Source organism: Engystomops pustulosus, chromosome 1 (genome assembly GCF_040894005.1).
Source record: "Engystomops pustulosus chromosome 1, aEngPut4.maternal, whole genome shotgun sequence".
Classification (NCBI taxonomy): Eukaryota; Metazoa; Chordata; class Amphibia; order Anura; family Leptodactylidae; genus Engystomops; species Engystomops pustulosus.
Window position 1 is genome coordinate 235,355,024 of NC_092411.1, and position 19,239 is coordinate 235,374,262.

A 19,239-nucleotide genomic window follows, 5' to 3' on the forward strand; every position below is an offset into this window, starting at 1 on the left:
TAGGATCCAGCTGGTAGGATCCAAGATTATGCATTGGCCAAATTTATTTAGCTGCAAAGTTTGCGCTGGAAATGATGAATTCTCTCGCCCTCTTTTTATCCCGGGTTTTCCTTGGCAATATTTCTGTGTTCACAGGATGTATCGGCGTGTTTGGAATGAATCAACGTGTTATGTGGCAGAAATTTTCTGTGGGGTTTTATTTTCTTTTAATCTAGATTCCCCGCATATAGAAAGCATCTGTCTGCTAGACTGACAACTCCGCTCTCTGTGAACCGGGACAATTTCTGTGATTCACGGCGTGCTGGTGCCTGCTATTCGTCTTGTTGAGTTTTGATAGTTACAAAAAGATGCAAATATTGACCTAGTGCTCCACGATTCAGATGTCTGCGCAGCATAAATTACACTTTGTCATATTTTTTTTCTACCGCTGTCTGTTGGCTTCGGGCAATTGTTTATTATTGTGACATTTTTTGATGAATAAAAATGGTTCCTAAATATTTTTTGCTTTATGTTCAGCTATTATTCATATATTCTTGATTGCAGAGCTCCGGCCATGATACTGATTTTAGTGTAGATGCCAAGAAATCATGGGATTGAAGGGTTTATGTAAGTTTCAGGGGTGCCCAGCTGAATGTGACCTTAGAACTTGGACAGCTATTCTTTCCAGTACAAATGTACATATAATATGAATGGGGAGCAAAGATGTAGCTACCACCTGATGAAAACCTTGTCTGTTAGAATTGGTAAGACATTATTGTGACAAATCCAGGTGATGTTGGCGCTGCCCCAGTGTTAACTATCCCTACAGTAGGACTGTACAAGTGGTCCCCTACTTAAGGACACCTGACTTACAGACAACCCATAGTTACAGACAGACAGACAGACAGACCCCTCTGACCTCTGATGAAGCTTTCTGAATGCTTTAGTGTAGTCCCAGGATGAAATAATCAGCTGTAAGGTGTCTGTAATGAAGCTTTATTGATAATCCTTAGTCCCATTACAGCAAAAAATGTTTAAACTCCAATTGTCACTGGGGCCAAAAATTTTTTTGTCTGCATCTACAATTATAAAATATACAGTTTCGACTTACATACTAATTCAACTTAAGAACAAACCTCCGGACCCTATCTTGTATGTAACCCGGGGACTGCCTGTATAGTTACTACATATTGGCGCTTTGAAGCAGATGTATAATGGAAATGTTGCTGAGTAATTCTGTGGCTCTAGTTATAGAATGGTGGAGGTATCCCAATATCTTCTGAAATGATCAGAAAAATGATTAACAATCATTAATCTAGTGACTGTTCAAGTTTTTTGAGTGTACTGCACTTTGAAATTGTCATGTATCCCCGATTACTGTAGTTATCTGTAGATGTTTGTGATATCTATTAAAAAAACTCCTGAAATCCGTAACCTTTTTTCCATTAATTTATTTGGTAGTCGGCTTGTTTTTTATATGAATTTTGTTTATCTGTGAGGGTGAGCATTTAGAAACGATATGGTAGTGCCCGGTGACATGGCAAGACCGGATCGCATCTGCATTTTCAGTGCAGATGGGTAACAAACGTTTTAGCATTGTATACATGCAGAACACTAGGAACTTGAGTTTCAGTTCTTTCCTTTAGTTATTTTGAGCAGAAGTTAAGTGTGGTCATACACGTAGAACAGATGCAAGCATTGCAGCAACTATATAGAGGTAAGGTATCGTGGAAAGACTTTTGGTAATGGGTCAAAAGTGGGTCTCGGTTACAAAAAGTATAAACTTTAGGGCAGTGATGGCGAACCTTTTAGACACCGAGTGCCCAAACTACAACCAAGACCCACTTATTTATCGCAAAGTGCCCACACAAAAATTTAATTTGAGATTTATAGTCCCTTCTCTGTCACAGCTTTCATTGATACCAGCCCCTGAGGCACCAATAAAGCAGAAAATAGAAGAAATTTGGATGATCAAGATCTGTCCACAACTTCCCACTCCTCCAGTAGTCCCAGATAGCGCAGTCACTTTAAAATAGCTCCGTGCACAGCAAGACCTGGGCTGTCTGGGACTGCAGGGAGATACCTGGAGTCATTACTGGTGATGGCCTGAGTGCCCACAGAAAGGGCTCTATGTGCCACCTATGGCACCAGTGCCATAGGTTAGCCACCACTGCTTTAGGGTATAGCACTTTTCGTTATTTTTTTGTTTTATATTGTTTTGATGTATTTACTTTCCATGCATGGTGGCACTACTATGATAATACCTGTGTTTATTGAATAGACTTATTTTGAATGTGTTTTAGAAAAAGCAAAATGTATCCTATTCTGTGTATAACACAGCTAAATGTGAAGACCTTGTGCAAGGTCTGCTGTGGCTCTGGTAGAAAGGACCAGATCTCAATATGTGGTATTCAACGCTGAACACCTATTTTTATATTACGTATTCATATTAATACTACAAGTGCTTTTTCAATATTTTGTTAAATGTTTTTTCCCCAGTGATTCTTAAAGTTATTGCCACACTCCTCCGAAATTCTCCTCCATCTCAAGAGGTCATGGAAGTAAGAAGGATGTTCCTCTCAGACATGATAAAACTTTTTAATAACAGCAGAGAAAACCGGAGGTATGTAGCACATCTGTACATTGGATAACTTGGTTTATATATTATTATACAGTGGGAGGATTTATCAATCTGTTTACAACCAAATTCTGACGTAATTGGAACCCAAAAACTTTCTGCGCCACATTTATGAAGGGTTTAGACTGTTAATTCAAACCTCTGACGCATGTATTCAGGGCTTCTCCTGAGCTGCACAAATTCTATAGAATAGCCTTCCCCTTACTACTATCAGAATACCGTATATACTCTAGTATAAGCCGACCCGAGTATAAGCCGAGACCCCTAATTTTTCCACCAAATACTGGGAAAAACTCGAGTATAAGCCGAGGGTGGGAAATGCATTGGTCAAACCCCCCCAGTAGTATACAGCCTGCCAGCCCCCAGTAGTATACAGCCTGCCAGCCTCCAGTAGTATACAGCCTGCCAGCCCCCCCCATGTAGTATACAGCCTGCCAGCCCCCCCCATGTAGTATACAGCCTGCCAGCCCCCCCATGTAGTATACAGCCTGCCAGCCCCCCCCATGTAGTATACAGCCTGCCAGCCCCCCCCATGTAGTATACAGCCTGCCAGCCCCCCCCATGTAGTATACAGCCTGCCAGCCCCCCCCATGTAGTATACAGCCTGCCAGCCCCCATGTAGTATACAGAAGCCCCTAGTAGTATACAGCCAGCCTGCCCCCACGGCCCTTAAAAAAATAAACTTATATACTCACCCTCCGATGTCGGCGCGACTTACCGATGTCCCCGATGTCAGTGCGTCCCGTCTTCTTTCTTCTCCGCGGCTCCTCTCTCTTCCGGCATGGACGCGGCCATCTCTTCTTCTAGCAGGCGCATACTATGACGCGGCCGCTGCTGACGTCATAGTATGCGCGGCCACTAAGAAGACATGGCCACGTCCATGACGGAAGATAGAAGATAGAAGAGGAGCCGCGGAGAAGAAAGAAGACGGGACGCGCTGACATTGGGGACATCGGTAAGTTGCGCCGACATCGGGGAGCCGCGCTGACATCGGAGGGTGAGTATTTAAGTTTATTTTTTTTTAAGTGGGTAATTTTTTTTTATAGACTCGAGTTATAGGCTCGTGTATAAGCCGAGGGGACGTTTTTCAGCACATTTTTTGTGCTGAAAAACTCTGCTTATACACGAGTATATACGGTAATACCCAACCTCCAAAGTTTCAAACCTGCTCTTAATAACTCATCCTGTCTCCCCCCCGAACCCTCCCCCCCCCGTCTGTTATCCGGCTCTGGTCTTGGACTCTGTATGTAAGATGGCGCCTGATGACTGGTAAGCTCTTGTGATCAGGGCCCTCACTCCTATTGTTCTATATGTATTATTTTATTAGTATATGTCCCATATAATTTGTAAAGTACTAAAAAGTATGATGGGGCGATATAAATAAAGATTATTATTACATTATTACTATTAGTTTTAATGCACATTTATGCGTAGTATGACTAAAGGGCAGGTGTGGATTTTGGCAAAAATGTCAGTGTGACAAAAATAATACTAATGCGCCAGAATTTTGCTTTCTGGCATAACCTGATCCAAGTAAGAGGCAATGCACAGTACAAGTAGACAGTGTGATTCTGGATGATAAATCTGATTTAGAATGTGACACTTTTGGTAAATCCTCCCCTTTCTTTTACATAATTTTATATACCATATTTATTAGTTTTGAAGTTTTATGTAATTATTACAATGTATTATTAACCACTGATTTTGGACCTGTCTGTTCTCTCGTCAGGAGCTTGCTTCAGTGTTCTGTTTGGCAAGAGTGGATGTTGTCTCTCTGCTATTTTAACCCCAAAAACACAGACGAGCAGAAGATTACAGAAATGGTGTACGCCATCTTTCGCATCCTTCTTTACCATGCAATTAAATATGAGTGGGGTGGTTGGCGCGTCTGGGTGGATACAATCTCTATCACACATTCAAAGGTAAATATATAGACACTTATATGAAATGTATATTTATTATTGCTCTGATAGCGGTGACTTGTACTGAAAAGGCATGTGACTGCTACCATTTGCAGGTGGAGCTTTAAAACATTTTTTCGGAGAGTGCATTGTATATGTACATTTGACATTAAAATATAGTCGAATCTGCTTAATTATACAGCAATACTTCAGCCTTCTATTGCTCAGCCTATGGATGCTCACCGCTATAAAGTGTGTAAAGTTGCATTTCCGACATGGAGGAAGAAAATTATAAAAATATTAATTTTAGGACACAAAACTAGATTCCTTTATTTTAATGGCTAAAATCCAACTTTGGCTCCTTACACAAGAATGTATGGTATACCTAGACCCAGGCGTAGCATACAGGTGGCTTGAAAAGTTAAAGGGTTAACTCTTTTCACACTTCCCCTTTCCATAGAGAAGCATGCTGCCGGGCCGTTCTTATGGCAGGAACATATTTCTTTAATAAAAGTACATTGCAGAGTTTAATATTATCATGTACATGTTCATATATATAGAAAGGACCAGCGCTTCAGAAGAACGTAGCGTTGAAAAAATTTTTTTTCTTTATTCACCTCTTTAAAAGCATATGGGGTGGCAAAGTGCACAACACATTGGTAACACAGGAAAATCCGACGCGTTTCGCTCAAATGAGCTTAATCATGGATACAAACACAGTGAAATCTTACCTCCCTTTTAAACTCCGCGCTTCCTCTGTAGCGTGTGACGTCACGATCACGTGTCCGAATCACGTGACCAGACCAAGCGGCCACATGACCAGGCACATGATCGGGACAGACCCACCTCACAACAGGAGAACAAACGCGGTAAGCTAAAAACATAGTTATATTTGTAAAAACAACCTAAAAAGGATATGTGAGATAGGGAATAGTAGTGTGAGTATATTCCAGTATCTAATGTGGCCAAATAAAGAATATTATTCCGAACCCTATGACAATGTTTCTACTCTTCATGAAATTATTAAAATTTGAACATTATTTGAGGATAACGAACGGGGGCAAGCTTTTCCGACCTTAAATATGAGACTATATAGGTATAGGTCTCTAGGGGCAATGTGTTTAAATCTATTTATTTATAGGTCTCTATGGAAAAGACCGATTAGGGACCCATATTCATTTATGACTATATGAGATCCGATAGTACAATACGATACTCTTACCCCAAAAAAAGGCATACACAACAATCACATGGTGATGAGGTATAAATCATGTCTTGTGTACGAGGCGTTTGAAAAAACCTTTACAATACAATATTTTCAACCAAAAAAAATACACATACTGATCTCTTAGTGGTATGGAATGGAAAATATCATGTCTTGCATGTAAAACGCAAAGAAAAATCCCTAGACCTTATTGCATAGACCCTCAATAACATAGAATTAGATCTTGTCTTAAGTTCAATCCCAGAGGTTGTGTGGTTTTTAACACAAACATCCAATAGGTTTTCATGTACATGTTATATTATCCTTCAATTATATCTACCAGCAGGGGTGGACCGGCCATATAACTCACTGGGGGAAATCCGGTCGTTCTGGGACTGGTGAGGCTGGTCTAAAAATTATAAACCATGTACTCACCTTTCCAACGCTCCCCCACAGTATTATACTAGTTGTATTCTTGTACATAGGGGACAGTATTATAGTAGTTATATTCTTTTACATAGTGGCATTATTATAGTAGTTATATTCCTGTACATAGGGGGCAGTATTATAGTAGATATACTCTTTTACATAGTGGCATTATTATAGTAGTAATATTCTTGTACATGGGGGCAGTATTATAGTAGTTATATTCCTGTACATAGGGGGCTGTATTATAGTAGTTATATTCTTTTACATAGGGGGCAGTATTATAGTATGTATATTCCTGTACATAGGGGGCAGTATTATAGTAGTTATATTCCTGTACATAGGGGGAAGTATTATAGTAGTTCTATTCTTGTACATAGGGGGCAGTATTATAGTAGTTATATCCTTGTACATAGGGGCAGTATTATAGTAGTTATATTCTTGTACACAGGGGGCAGTATTATAGTAGTTATATTCTTGTACATAGGGGGCAGTATTATAGTAGTAATATTCTTGTACATGGGGGCAGTATTATAGTAGTTATATTCCTGTACATAGGGGGCTGTATTATAGTAGTTATATTCTTTTACATAGGGGGCAGTATTATAGTATTTATATTCCTGTACATAGGGGGCAGTATTATAGTAGTTATATTCTTGTACATAGGGGCAGTATTATAGTAGTTATATCCTTGTACATAGGGGCAGTATTATAGTAGTTATATTCTTGTACACAGGGGGCAGTATTATAGTAGTTATATTCTTGTACATAGGGGGCAGTATTATAGTAGTTATATTCCTGTACATAGGGGGCAGTATTATAGTAGTTGTATTCCTGTACATAGGGGGCAGTATTATAGTAGTTGTATTCTTGTACATAGGGGGCAGTATTATAGTAGTTATATCCCTGTACACAGGGGACAGTATTACAGTAGTTGTATTCTTGTACATAGGGGGCAGTATTATAGTAGTTATATTCTTGTACATAGGGGGCAGTATTATAGTAAGCATATTCTTGTACATAGGAGGCAGTATTATAGTATTTATATTCCTGTACATAGGGGGCAGTATTATAGTAGTTATATTCCTGTACATAGGGGGCAGTATTATATTAGTTATTTTCTTGTACATGGGGGCAGTATTATATTAGTTATATTCTTGTACATGGGGGCATTATTATAGTAGTTATCTTCTTGTACATAGGGGGCAGTATTATAGTAGTTATATTCTTGTACATAGGAGGCAGTATTATAGTAGTTATATTCTTGTATATAGGGGGCAGTATTATTGTATTTATATTCCTGTACATAGGGGGCAGTATTATAGTAGTTATATTCCTGTACATAGGGGGCAGTATTATATTAGTTATATTCTTGTACATGGGGGCAGTATTATAGTAGTTATATTCTTGTACATAGGGGGCAGTATTATAGTAGTTATATTCCTGTACATAGGGGACAGTATTATAGTAGGCATATTCTTGTACATAGGGGGCAGTATTATAGTAATTATATTCTTGTACATAGGAAGCAGTAATATAGTAGTTATATTCTTGTACATAGGGGGCAGTATTATAGTAGTTATGATGAAAGGAAAACGAAGGAAAAAAGGTCGGGAATCCGGCAGCCATACAAGAATGTCCAGGGGTAAACGACTTCTTAAAAAAGTATTCCAAAAAGGTTTATTTCAAAAAAGTTAAAAACATCACTAGCCCACATGCTAGGATATGGACACAGAGGCAGGCAGACAAAAGAAACACAGCACAGTGTGGTGGAGGTAACGCGTTTCGGACTATGTAAGAGTCTTAGTCCTTAATCATACCACAGGTAATCATACTAATATAATACATACCACAGGTATGATTAAGGACTAAGACTCTTACATAGTCCGAAACGCGTTGCCTCCACCACACTGTGCTGTGTTTCTTTTGTCTGCCTGCCTCTGTGTCCATATCCTAGCATGTGGGCTAGTGATGTTTTTAACTTTTTTGAAATAAACCTTTTTGGAATACTTTTTTAAGAAGTCGTTTACCCCTGGACATTCTTGTATGGCTGCCGGATTCCCGACCTTTTTTCCTTCGTTTTCCTTTCATCATGAAGCATATCACTGTGGACTGCCGGACCAGTGAGTGGGAACATTCCGTGCACCTGGCCTGATCTCACGCCGAGCACAAGCTGCTGCTACATTAGGGTGAGCCGATACCACTACTTTTTTCTCTCTTTTTTTCCCTTCATTATAGTAGTTATATTCTTGTACATAGGGGGCAGTATTATAGTAGTTATATTCTTGTACATAGGGGGCAGTATTATAGTAGTTATATTCTTGTACATAGGGGGCAGTATTATAGTAGGCATATTCTTGTACATAGGGGGCAGTATTATAATATATTGTACTTGGGGGCAGTATTATAATAGTTACATTCTTCATTGGAGAAGGTATTGTAGTCGTTTTTTGTATATATGTCAGTATTAAGTTAAGTTTAAAAAAAAAAAAAAAGAAGCGTTATTCCTGTATAAGGGAGTTGTATAAACGAGTCTCTTTCACTGGGCTGTACATGTTGTTTTAGACCATCTATCAACAGTTTGTGTGGAGTTTAGTAACTCCACCCACATCACATGACCACACCTACTTGTTTTGACCCTGCTCACAGAATGGAGCCATTTTTACAGTTTTTTTTCTAGGGCCACTTAAAATTCCCAGTCCGCCCCTGTCTACCAAGAAATGTAGGATTCTTAACACAACTCCAATTTTGGTAGTTTCTTCTTCCCTGGTTATGTCTTGTATGTGTAATTTTATTAATTATGCATAGAACCTTCTTTTTTTTTCTTTTTAACAAAAAATGGCCAGCAATTGCAGTGTGCAGTTAATTCCACTAGGTGGTGCAGATGTGCTAGAAATCACTGGCTGTGCACATCTCTGGGTTTACTATTTAGTTTTGTTGTGACCATGCATTTACTTTCATGGTTTAGAATATTGTTTATATTTGTTTACACTCTGTAGTATAACTATACAATATACAGTTACACAAAGTACTTAAATCATCTGACTAGTACAGCTGAACATTGCTCCGGCATACCGACACTGCAATTAGCTCCATTCATTATCTTGCATTTATATATTTGGGCAACTACATCGCCTTTACTGATAAAAGAACAAATGTTCCAAAGTTGGAAGGGCTTTGCAGTGCTACATATCAAAATACGTGCTTCTGCTATAAAAAGCCAAAGAAACTCAATTGCAATTTTATTGTCCGGTTTGATAGATATCCTGCCACCTTTGTAGCAGGGTAGCTGTTTATCAATGTAGCCCTCTCTTCCCACAGCTGTAGCACACAGCCAGTACACTGCTTCTCCAGCACAATTGGCCAGTTTTATTTTTATTTTTTCCTCAAATGGATTTAGATTTTCCCTTTTTGTTTTTATTTGCTAATTTATATACAATTGCTTCATATGGACAGTACTGTAGCCTTATACTTGTGGTAGTACGCACTTAAAACAAATCTCATATATATATATTACATTTTTTTTTTATTCTGTTGTTTGAAAAATGCAAAAAACATTTATTTATTCATTCACTATCCTATTATAGACTTTTTATTAATTATACTTATATTATTATACAATGTCTGGAATATTGCTTCTTGTTTTGATGCCGTGAAATTACTTCCTCTTTTATGTATAAATGTTAATCTAAATGAACAATAGAAAACTATTTGTTTTTATGTTGTTATTTGATTAGCTTAGTCTTTAACATGTGTGCCCTTTGACATTCAAATGCCAAGGTCCGTGCTTAGGGCATTGGATTCATGCCCTGTGGCTGGATATTTAAGCATACACTTTTTAATGGCATCTTTATGAAATATAAATATGTGTGTGTATATTAGAAGATAGATATAAAATGTAACATAGTTAGTGTGTGCGTTGATATATAGTAGTGCTTTAAAGGTTTTTTTTTAACCTGAATTAATAAAAAAAAATTGTACTTGAATCCTCTGGAACTGTTTTCTGGCCCTCCCCTCAAGCCTTCTATCCTTATGGATTGTTTCAGTTTTATCTCATTATTGAAGGCTTTTTGTTTGACATTTCCATACGGCATGCAAGTTAGCAGATTTCAGTACAATGTGTGGAATGTAAGAACAGTTGTGTTTAGTGTACAGGCCTAGAATTGCTGAGCCCGTTCCAGCAGTGGGGTAAGGTTGGGAAGTTAAGTGAGCTATCATTATCCAAGCATCTGTAAGGCTTTGACTCGCTCAATTATTTCCAGCCCTTTCCTGCAAGATGCCCTTGTGGCACGAAGTAAAAACATGTCTGGCTACAAAAAAAAAACGTAATTCACGTTCATATCAAAAAAGATCCCAGTGTGTAATGTTTTCTTGCTGGACGAGCGCGATACAGAAATGTGGTGCATGCTTATTTATTCATATTGGAATAAGGAAAGATGAAGGAGGAGATGATGCCTTTGTAGTTCCTTTAATTTCCTGGGAATATATTATTTCCATTACATGTTCCATGTTCTATAAACTGTTGCATATTTGTTTATAACTATCAAACGAGCGAAGCAAATAGTAACTGCAGCTGCCTCCCCCCAAGTGCTTCGGCACGGGCTTTACCTGACCATGCAGAAACCCAGCATAGAGAAGTTCTGTAATTGTTATGTTTTATAGCTGTACATAACCATGCAATCTTCTAATGTTACTCAGTGCAGTACAGATTATTGACACAATTGCTAGCAGATGAGATCCCCACCTAATCCCCTCAGTTAGTATACAGTGCCACACTCGCTCGTCTGACATTGCATCTCCTGGAGGGGGGCTTTGTTTAGTCTTTCCTATCTCTAAGTTCTTGACCTTGTTGTTGATATCAGCAGGGAAGGATAATTCTAGTCAACATTAATTTCCATCCATCCCAGGAGAAGCTAGCGAATCAAGCTATGACTATTTGATCAGTAGTCATTATGGAAATTAGTTGGGTTTGGCTCAATACCCCCCCCCCCCCCCCCCTCTGGTCAGTTTTCATAGTATATTTAATTGTAACATATTTAGGAGTTGCACGTTACAAATAGCCAAATTTCCAGAACATACTAAAAACATTTTTTAAATTTAAAAAAGAAAGAAACACACACAATACTTAATTCTACTTAATTTTTATGGTGTCAGTTGGTTTTTATTTTGGGGTTTTATTGTTGCCCAATTTTTTAAAAAAATTACCCATAAATATTAACTTGGATTCCGTCAGATTCTGGCTAGTTATAAAATTAATGTGGAATTCAATACTTGATGCCCATTTTCTTTTTATAACCTAGTCATCTGGTAGTCTGTGGCATTGCTTTCATTCTAGTAGATGGAGCTAGAGGGCCATTTCAGAGAAATTTATGGGACTGGGAATGTGGAAAGAGAGAGAACACCATGTATATTGGCTATACATGATGTATGAGTTGTGTGTTTTTTTTGTGTGTGTGTGAAATTGTAACTAATAGGTTTGCTTTAAAGAGAACCAGTCACCAGGAAACGCCTCCCCCCCCCCCCCATATCTCACATAGAACCCATGGGTCTATCAATCGGATTAGAGCCACCATTCTTCTAATTAAAAAAAAGGTATTTTATTGATGCCCTTTGTTCTAGTCATGGGCACAGGAAGTTGCAGTATACAGTGAAACTACCCCATCCTCCTCACGGACACTGACACTGCTAGCCCAGCAGAAGAGAGTTCCTGAGGGTGGTACTCTGCTCTGCAATATCGTTTGCCACTCCCTCAGGGAGGAGTGGGGTGAGAGTGATGCTGGCTGTGTGAAGGGAAATCAACCTTAGGAATTCTCTCCAGCTGTCTTAGCATCAGTGCGAAGGACGGGGTAGCTTGACTGTATACTGCAGCTCCGCACCACCATAGCTGGAACAGATTCCCTGGTGACCGATTCTCTGTTAAGGCAGAGACTCTTTTATTTGGAGAAGGGATGCAGATAAGTAATAAGTTAAGCTGGTCTAAGACTCGCCACATGAATTGTACATCCAGTGATTATTATACTTATTCATTATTGATTAACACTAATTCCATCAGGAGACGGAGAGACGGGGCCCCCCTTCCCACTTAAAAAATATACATACTAGTATACTCATACACATACTTACAGTGCCATATGCATCATGCTCACATACAGTGTACACAGACCATATACACAGCAGAGAATTGTATATATACATCACATCATAATTATATATCTCACAGTATATGTTATATACATATTATGCTGGACATGTGCAGTACAATATAGATATAATTGTTCACATCCTCCATTCTTTATTGCTTCAGGTCGGATGACGGGGCCCATGACACTGCAGGCCCCATAGCAGCTGCTATGGCTGCTACCGCTGTAGTTACGCCCCTGCATTCCATGGAGCTGTACATTAAATAATCACAAACATTACATTGAGAAGAGAACATATAGAAGTACAGGCAGTCTCCGAGTTACGTAAAGGATAGGTTCTGTAGGTTTGTTATTAAGTTGAATTTGTATGTAAGTCGGAACTGTATATTTTATAATTGTAATCCCAGCCAGATTTTTTTTTTTTTGGTCTCTGTGACAATTGGATTTTAAAAATGTTGGGTTGTCATAAAAACCATAAGAACTAACAATAAAGCTTCATTACAGACACCTTTTATAACTCTTACAGCTAATTATTATAGCCTAGGGCTAAAGTACAGTAAATTACCAATGTCCAGAGGCCCGTTTGTAACTAGGGGCCGTCTGTAAGTCAGGTATTCTGACGTAGGGGACCGCCTCTATAGTGATAAATATATATTACAACAATACCTTATTTGTTAACTAGTCATAATATTTGTTTGTTATTTTAAATAATTCTTAAATAATTTATTCATCCCAGTTCACACATCCCAGATAAATATATATTTTTTTTAAATCTCATTTCTGAAGATCGCAATCCTTGTTATTTTGGTTGCTGGTTTATCTGCTATTTGTGGTTATCGGGAAGCGGTGACATTACTAGCAAGGACTATTTATTTTCAGACCATGTCCATTTATAGATTAACTTTCCAATCACAGTGAAGATTAATGACTGGTCTTTTAGCTGGCTAATTTCGAACAAAATCTAGTAATTAATTGCAGTCTATCAGCTTTTCCATTACATATGCGAGTAACTGAAGAATAACAACCATTAAATTGAATCTCTGAATACTGACTTTGCCTCTTAGTAATGGCGAAAAACAATTGTATCTCACCTTGGAAAAATAGGGGTACACTTAAGCATTTTGGTTCATTGTTGAAACTCAATGCATTTTAAAATTGCAGGTACACTGGGGTCTATATCATTGACCCCACAAATCAAATATATGCGGTTAAGTGTTGATTGATTCATTGATTAGTCATGCATGAGGTTATACTATACTTCAATAGTATTTTACTGGGGTTAAAGTTAAATGAATGTTTTGCTTGTATTCCAGCAAAAAAAAGTATTCTATTTATTTCTATATTAATTTCTTAACCTTTTGTTCTTTTGTTGAAATTGCTATTAAACTGAGAAATAAAAAAAATCCTATATACAGTATGTATCATAACAGATTATATTGTCTTCTCCCCTCACTGTCCTGGTTGTAAGACAACTGGCATCAGCAGGTGCCTCACCTCTCTATCCTGTCTGCAGTAGAACGCCAATCCAAAATAAGACATTCCAAAAAAAGATTGTGGTTGAATGAAAAAGCTTGTTTTATAGTAGCTAAAATATGATCTTAGTCATCCTTATCGATATTGTACAATATTATAATAATAATAATAATAATAATAATAAATGTTTATATACTGCCTAAAGATTGCACAGCGCTGCACAAAGCATGGCAAACTGGTCCCTGTCCCCAATGTGTGGCTCACAATCTAAACAACCTAACAGTATGTTTTGGAGTGTTGTGGAGTGGTTTTTAGTTTTTGGAAACCAAGAATCCTGTTATGACTAAGGAGGGTAACGTTTGTGGAATTTGAAAACTGGGACATTTTAGGGGTTCAAACCTGTACTTTTTACCACTTGAATATTACTCAATTTTTCACCTTATAATTTAGATTTTAGGAAAAAATATGTATAATGAAACAAGTAAAAACTTGCCTTTCATTTTTTTTTTTTTTTATTTCAGGTCACTTATGAAATGCACAAAGAGAGCCTGGCTCAAGCATTCAGGGACTACGAGGACCATGTGGTTAGTGAAATAGGACCAGGACCATCAAGTCCTATAAGAACGGTCTCTGGATACAGCCAAGCGCCTGAGACGACAACTCAGACTCCAACTTTGGAACTTGCTGAAACTGCATTGAATCATACTGGGCATTTGGAGACTGAAAGAAGTGTGAAGGAAGACCAGGACCAGGGCACTCAGGAGAGTTGTTCTGTTACTGAAGACAACCATGAAGAAAAGGAATCTGAAATCTCTGTGGTTAATAATGAGTCTTCTGAAAACAAAAATAATGATAATGTAGAAGCACCAGAAAATCATCACAAAGAGCCAGATGAATCTCCACGAGAAGAGACCATAACCACTGTCACCCATGACGGGCAAGTTGGCGAATCTTCCTCTACACAAGATGTTAGTGGCAATGACACTGGTGTCATGTTGGGTGATGACACTGAACATGTTGAGTCATCAAACAACATAGTTGAGAAGTCAAACATTGTAGAAGAGGAAACTAAAGGGGACATTGCCGTTGGTGGTCTGGATTCTGCAACCGAAACAAAAATTTGCAACAAAAGTGTGAGATTGGAAGTTCCAGAGGAACCAGGTGGAGAATGTAATAGCAAGGAGGAGACTTCGCCACAGGATGCTATTGAAGCTGTAGAGGCAACAACTGAACATACTGAAAGTTCATCAGTAGATGGTCCTCAAGGTGTAGAACCTCCTGTTGAGGAAGCAGAATCTTCTAGTGACACAGTAACCGAGACAGCTACAAGTGTTGAGGCTTGTTCAGAAGATGTAGGTCAAAAAGTTGATACTACTGTATCAAGCACCACAAATGACACAGGAGAACCAAATGCAAGCACTTCAGATGTCCAGAATGGTGAAAGGAAAATAGCTAAACTTGATGTATCAAGCATTGCCTCTGATACTGAAAACCTGGAATTAAAGGTCAGCTCGAATGGCGAACCAGACCAGTCACCCAGAGCCGTTCCTGAGGTATAGTTATTTACTGGAGGAATTTTAAAACATGTCTATGAAATTATTACCATTGAAAAAGACTGGCTTACTTTATATGTAAGGGAGTATTGCAGTGGTGGAACTGCTTCCCTACTGTTACTGCAGGCTCAAGCTCATATAATTGTAGTATGGAGATGTTTTCTGCAGTATAGTCTGTATTGGAAATCTTTAGGCTGGGGCAAGTAAACACAAGGCCTGGATCTCCTCTATAATAAATTGGTGGAGAATGCGGGTTGCATTAAATGAAACTTGTATTCTACTCATTTGATGTAAACACCATGATTTAAGATGAATCTTGTTTGGGAAATATATAGTGGCATTTACTAGTCATGTGGCCCAAGGTGGGAGCAGGTTTTGTAATTCTGGATCAAAGTTTATAAGAGATAGGCCCCTTCATAAGTAGAGGATCAAATGGCAACGAATATATTGGCCGTCAAGGCTCTACTCCCATTGATTTAAATGAAAGAACAGAGATGAAACTGCAGTAATCCTGAACAGCCACTACACTACTGATGGGTACTGTTTCCACCTCTGTTCCTTGTGTGCTTTATGCTTTCTACTCATTTATTTATTTATTTTCGATCAAGCAGCCTGATGTTCATAAGGGTGAACAAATAACCCCTTCAGATGGGCAGAGAAGAGACTCCAGATCCACTATGTTTCGTATTCCAGAGTTTAAGTGGTCAATGATGCATCAGCGACTCCTTACAGACCTTTTGTTTTCAATCGAAACGGACATCCAAATGTGGCGAAGGTAAGTGGTTTATGATAGTAGTAGGTATAATTTAGGGTGGCTTTTTGGTTCTATGTTTGAAGGAAGCCTATGCATCTCTGTAGTATACAATACTATTATGCCAAGTTCTTTTTGACGCTATCCATTTACTAAGCTCCTTTACTATGCATTGAAGTGTTTTATTTATGCATTTTTGTTTTTGTAGCCACTCAACAAAGACTATCATGGATTTTGTCAACAGCAGCGACAATGTCATTTTTGTGCACAACACAATCCACCTCATCTCTCAGATCACTGACAACATGATAATGGCTTGTGGTGGTATACTGCCATTACTTTCTGCAGCAACATCTGCAACGGTGAGCATTCACCTTTTCTGTCATCTCTTAAACGGATAGCTGTACAGTGGAACTGAGGGTTGTCCTTTTAAAGGTTATGTTGGCAAGTTACATTTCTAAATTCCATAGTATTTATACCAGTTATATTATTTCTCATATTTTAGTCAATTTGTCCTAAAAATGTGGTTCCTTTATCCTAATCTCCAGATTATGTGACTTCAGATTTTCAGCAGTTTTTTATGTTTTCTATGTTTTTCCTGTGTTTTAAGAAATGTGACATATTTCCTGATAAAAACTGAAAGAATTAAGTTTTTGTCCAAAGCTTATAGAATACTTACATACAGGAGTATGTCAGGGTAGTCATGCATAGATTTTCCAGGTCCATCTCTTCCATGTCCATACAGACTTGTCATGCAGATGAACCTTCCCTTCCATTTTCTTGCTTCCCGTCCCATGTCTCTGCTTCCCGTCCCCTTCTCCCCCCCCCTTCCGTTCCCCTTCCCTCGTCTCTGATGTTCACTCCGTTACCAGAGTGCTTCACTGCTTTATAATTTATCTACAACCCTTCTCTGTGTTCATTGCAGCATGGTCCAGCCTGGCGATCCACAAATGGGACGATCGGTGGGCGGGACCAGGCTGCAAAGATTTGAGGGGAGAAGGCGGAGAAGTCTAGAGGGACTTGATTTTGATGGTAGATTTCCTTTAACAGGAAGTTTAATATGAGGGTCTTATACTTATCCTGGTAACATTTCTTATTAGTGGCAAACCCTCTTAATTACATCAAGAAAAATGCTCTAGATATGCAACAGCTATTTTAGCTACATAGTGTAATTTTTCCTTAATTTTTAGCACATTTGTTGGGTACAAGGCATTATAATGTATGCATGCTCCCTCTGTAATCATTGCAGCCTGGTCCCGCTTGCCAGGAAGTGCCCACTGTGCTGAGGAAGTGGGGGAAGTGTGAAGCCAGATCACAGAGGGCTTGGGTAGCCTCTAAATTTCATTAGAATAATTTGAATAAGTTTAACTTTCTAATTATTAGCTTTCTTTCTTCTTAAGAAGAAAGAACACGATGGGAAACACCTATAATCAGATTACCACAGTCATGATGCAGGGTAAAAGACATATCATTATAGCTATTCCAAAAGGAACTGATCCCCAACTGTAGACCTTGCTGTTTCAATGTCTTGACATCTCGACAGTACAGTTTAGGGAAAGTTGAAGGCCTTTGAGTAGGGTGGGGAAGTGAGAGCTCTCCTTTACGGAGGCTTTGCCAATTACAGATGTACTGGGTTTGCTTTAACCCCACATTGTGTCAAATTGGCAAAGTCCACGTAAGGATAGCTTCTATGATGGAAACACTGAATCTTTGTAAGCTATGTGTAATACATTTTCTTTCAGCACGAACTAGAAAATATTGAACCAACCCAAGGTCTGACGATTGAAGCATCCATAACATTCCTGCAAAGGGCAATTAGCCTGGTGGATGTTCTTATTTTTGCCAGTTCTTTGAGCTTCACTGACATTGAGGCAGAAAAGAACATGTCTTCTGGAGGAGTGTTACGTCAGTGTCTCAGATTAGGTGAGTAACTTAACATTGGCTAAAACTGATGCATCTGTATAGCACTAAATGTGTAATTATGTGTGTTAAAGAAGTTCTGCAGGAAATTGAAAATAAAGACCCTACGACATGGTTACTTCTTGGCCCTCCTTGGTCTTATTTTGTTAGATATTGGCTACAGTGACTGTATACCTGTCCTTGTTTTCTGTTGTAGTCTGTGCTGTTGCTGTTAGGAATTGTCTGGAGTGTCAGCAGCACTTGCAATTAAAATCCACAGGAGAAAATATGAAAAACCAGAAAGCAATTCATGGCCTGGCGGGAACAGCAAAGTCCTCTGCAAAGGTAATCCAGTTGCGATGCATGCTACAATACTGTTTGTGTCTCATTAATTTTCCTAAAAAAGCATTGCATGTGCTCTGAGAATTCATTGATCACACAGGCTGGGTAGCCGTAAAGCCTTCTGTATAGCAATCCCTGTTACGTGTAACAGTGGAGGCATTGTTGTCCAGTCACTGCATTAAATTGACAGCTAGGTTTCATAGTCAGGTTTTCAGGCACATGAGTAGGCTTGGGGTGTGTAGAATCTATAGTATTTGATATTTATATTTTTTCCCTGGTTTTGGTGAAATTTTTGCCTGGTTGTATGTTATGAGACTTCAGAAAGCAAAAGGGGTTGCTACTTGTTTTATTAAAATATATATGAGGCATGACTTCTAAAATGTGTGTAAAAGTAAGATGGTGCAGATTAGTCTCTTCTGCTTCCCCAAATTTATCATAGAGTCTGCTGGTGGGCAGAGGTCGCATTAACGCCTCACCAAGCGTCATAGACGCATTATTGGGCGCTATTACTCCCCAAAATAAAAGCTAAGCGTAAAAATACGCTTGTCAATTATCGCCTATTGTGTACTGCAGCCGGCAGGTGCAGAAGGATAGCGCAGGGAATGTTCTACTTCAGCTACGACTTCAGATTTGTATTCCCGGAGGATAAGACCCACCCACCATACTGTACACTAATATAGATATACACCTGCCATACTGTGCACTAATATAGATATACACCCACCATACTGTACACTGATATACACCCGCCATACTGTACACTGATATACACCCGCCATACTGTACACTGATATACACCCGCCATACTGTGCACTAATATAGATATACACCCGCCATACTGTGCACTGATATACACCCGCCATACTGTGCACTGATATACACCCGCCATACTGTGCACTGATATACACCCGCCATACTGTGCACTGATATACA

At 38.8% G+C, this 19,239-nt stretch overlaps 1 protein-coding gene across 3 annotated transcripts in view; it reads left to right on the plus strand.

The window, feature by feature from the left end:
* LRBA (LPS responsive beige-like anchor protein) overlaps positions 1 to 19,239 on the plus strand; it is a 358,816-nt gene that overhangs the window by 48,747 nt on the left and 290,830 nt on the right. For 2 of the 3 annotated variants that reach the window (XM_072121491.1, XM_072121508.1), the window contains exons 20-26: positions 2,479 to 2,602; positions 4,347 to 4,539; positions 14,283 to 15,314; positions 15,926 to 16,089; positions 16,274 to 16,427; positions 17,808 to 17,988; positions 18,182 to 18,309. In XM_072121491.1, coding sequence (XP_071977592.1) covers positions 2,479 to 2,602; positions 4,347 to 4,539; positions 14,283 to 15,314; positions 15,926 to 16,089; positions 16,274 to 16,427; positions 17,808 to 17,988; positions 18,182 to 18,309 — 1,976 coding nt within the window. Of the gene's footprint in view, positions 1 to 2,478; positions 2,603 to 4,346; positions 4,540 to 14,282; positions 15,315 to 15,922; positions 16,090 to 16,273; positions 16,428 to 17,807; positions 17,989 to 18,181; positions 18,310 to 19,239 lie in introns of all 3 variants that reach the window. The other variant, XM_072121481.1, reaches the window with a different exon arrangement.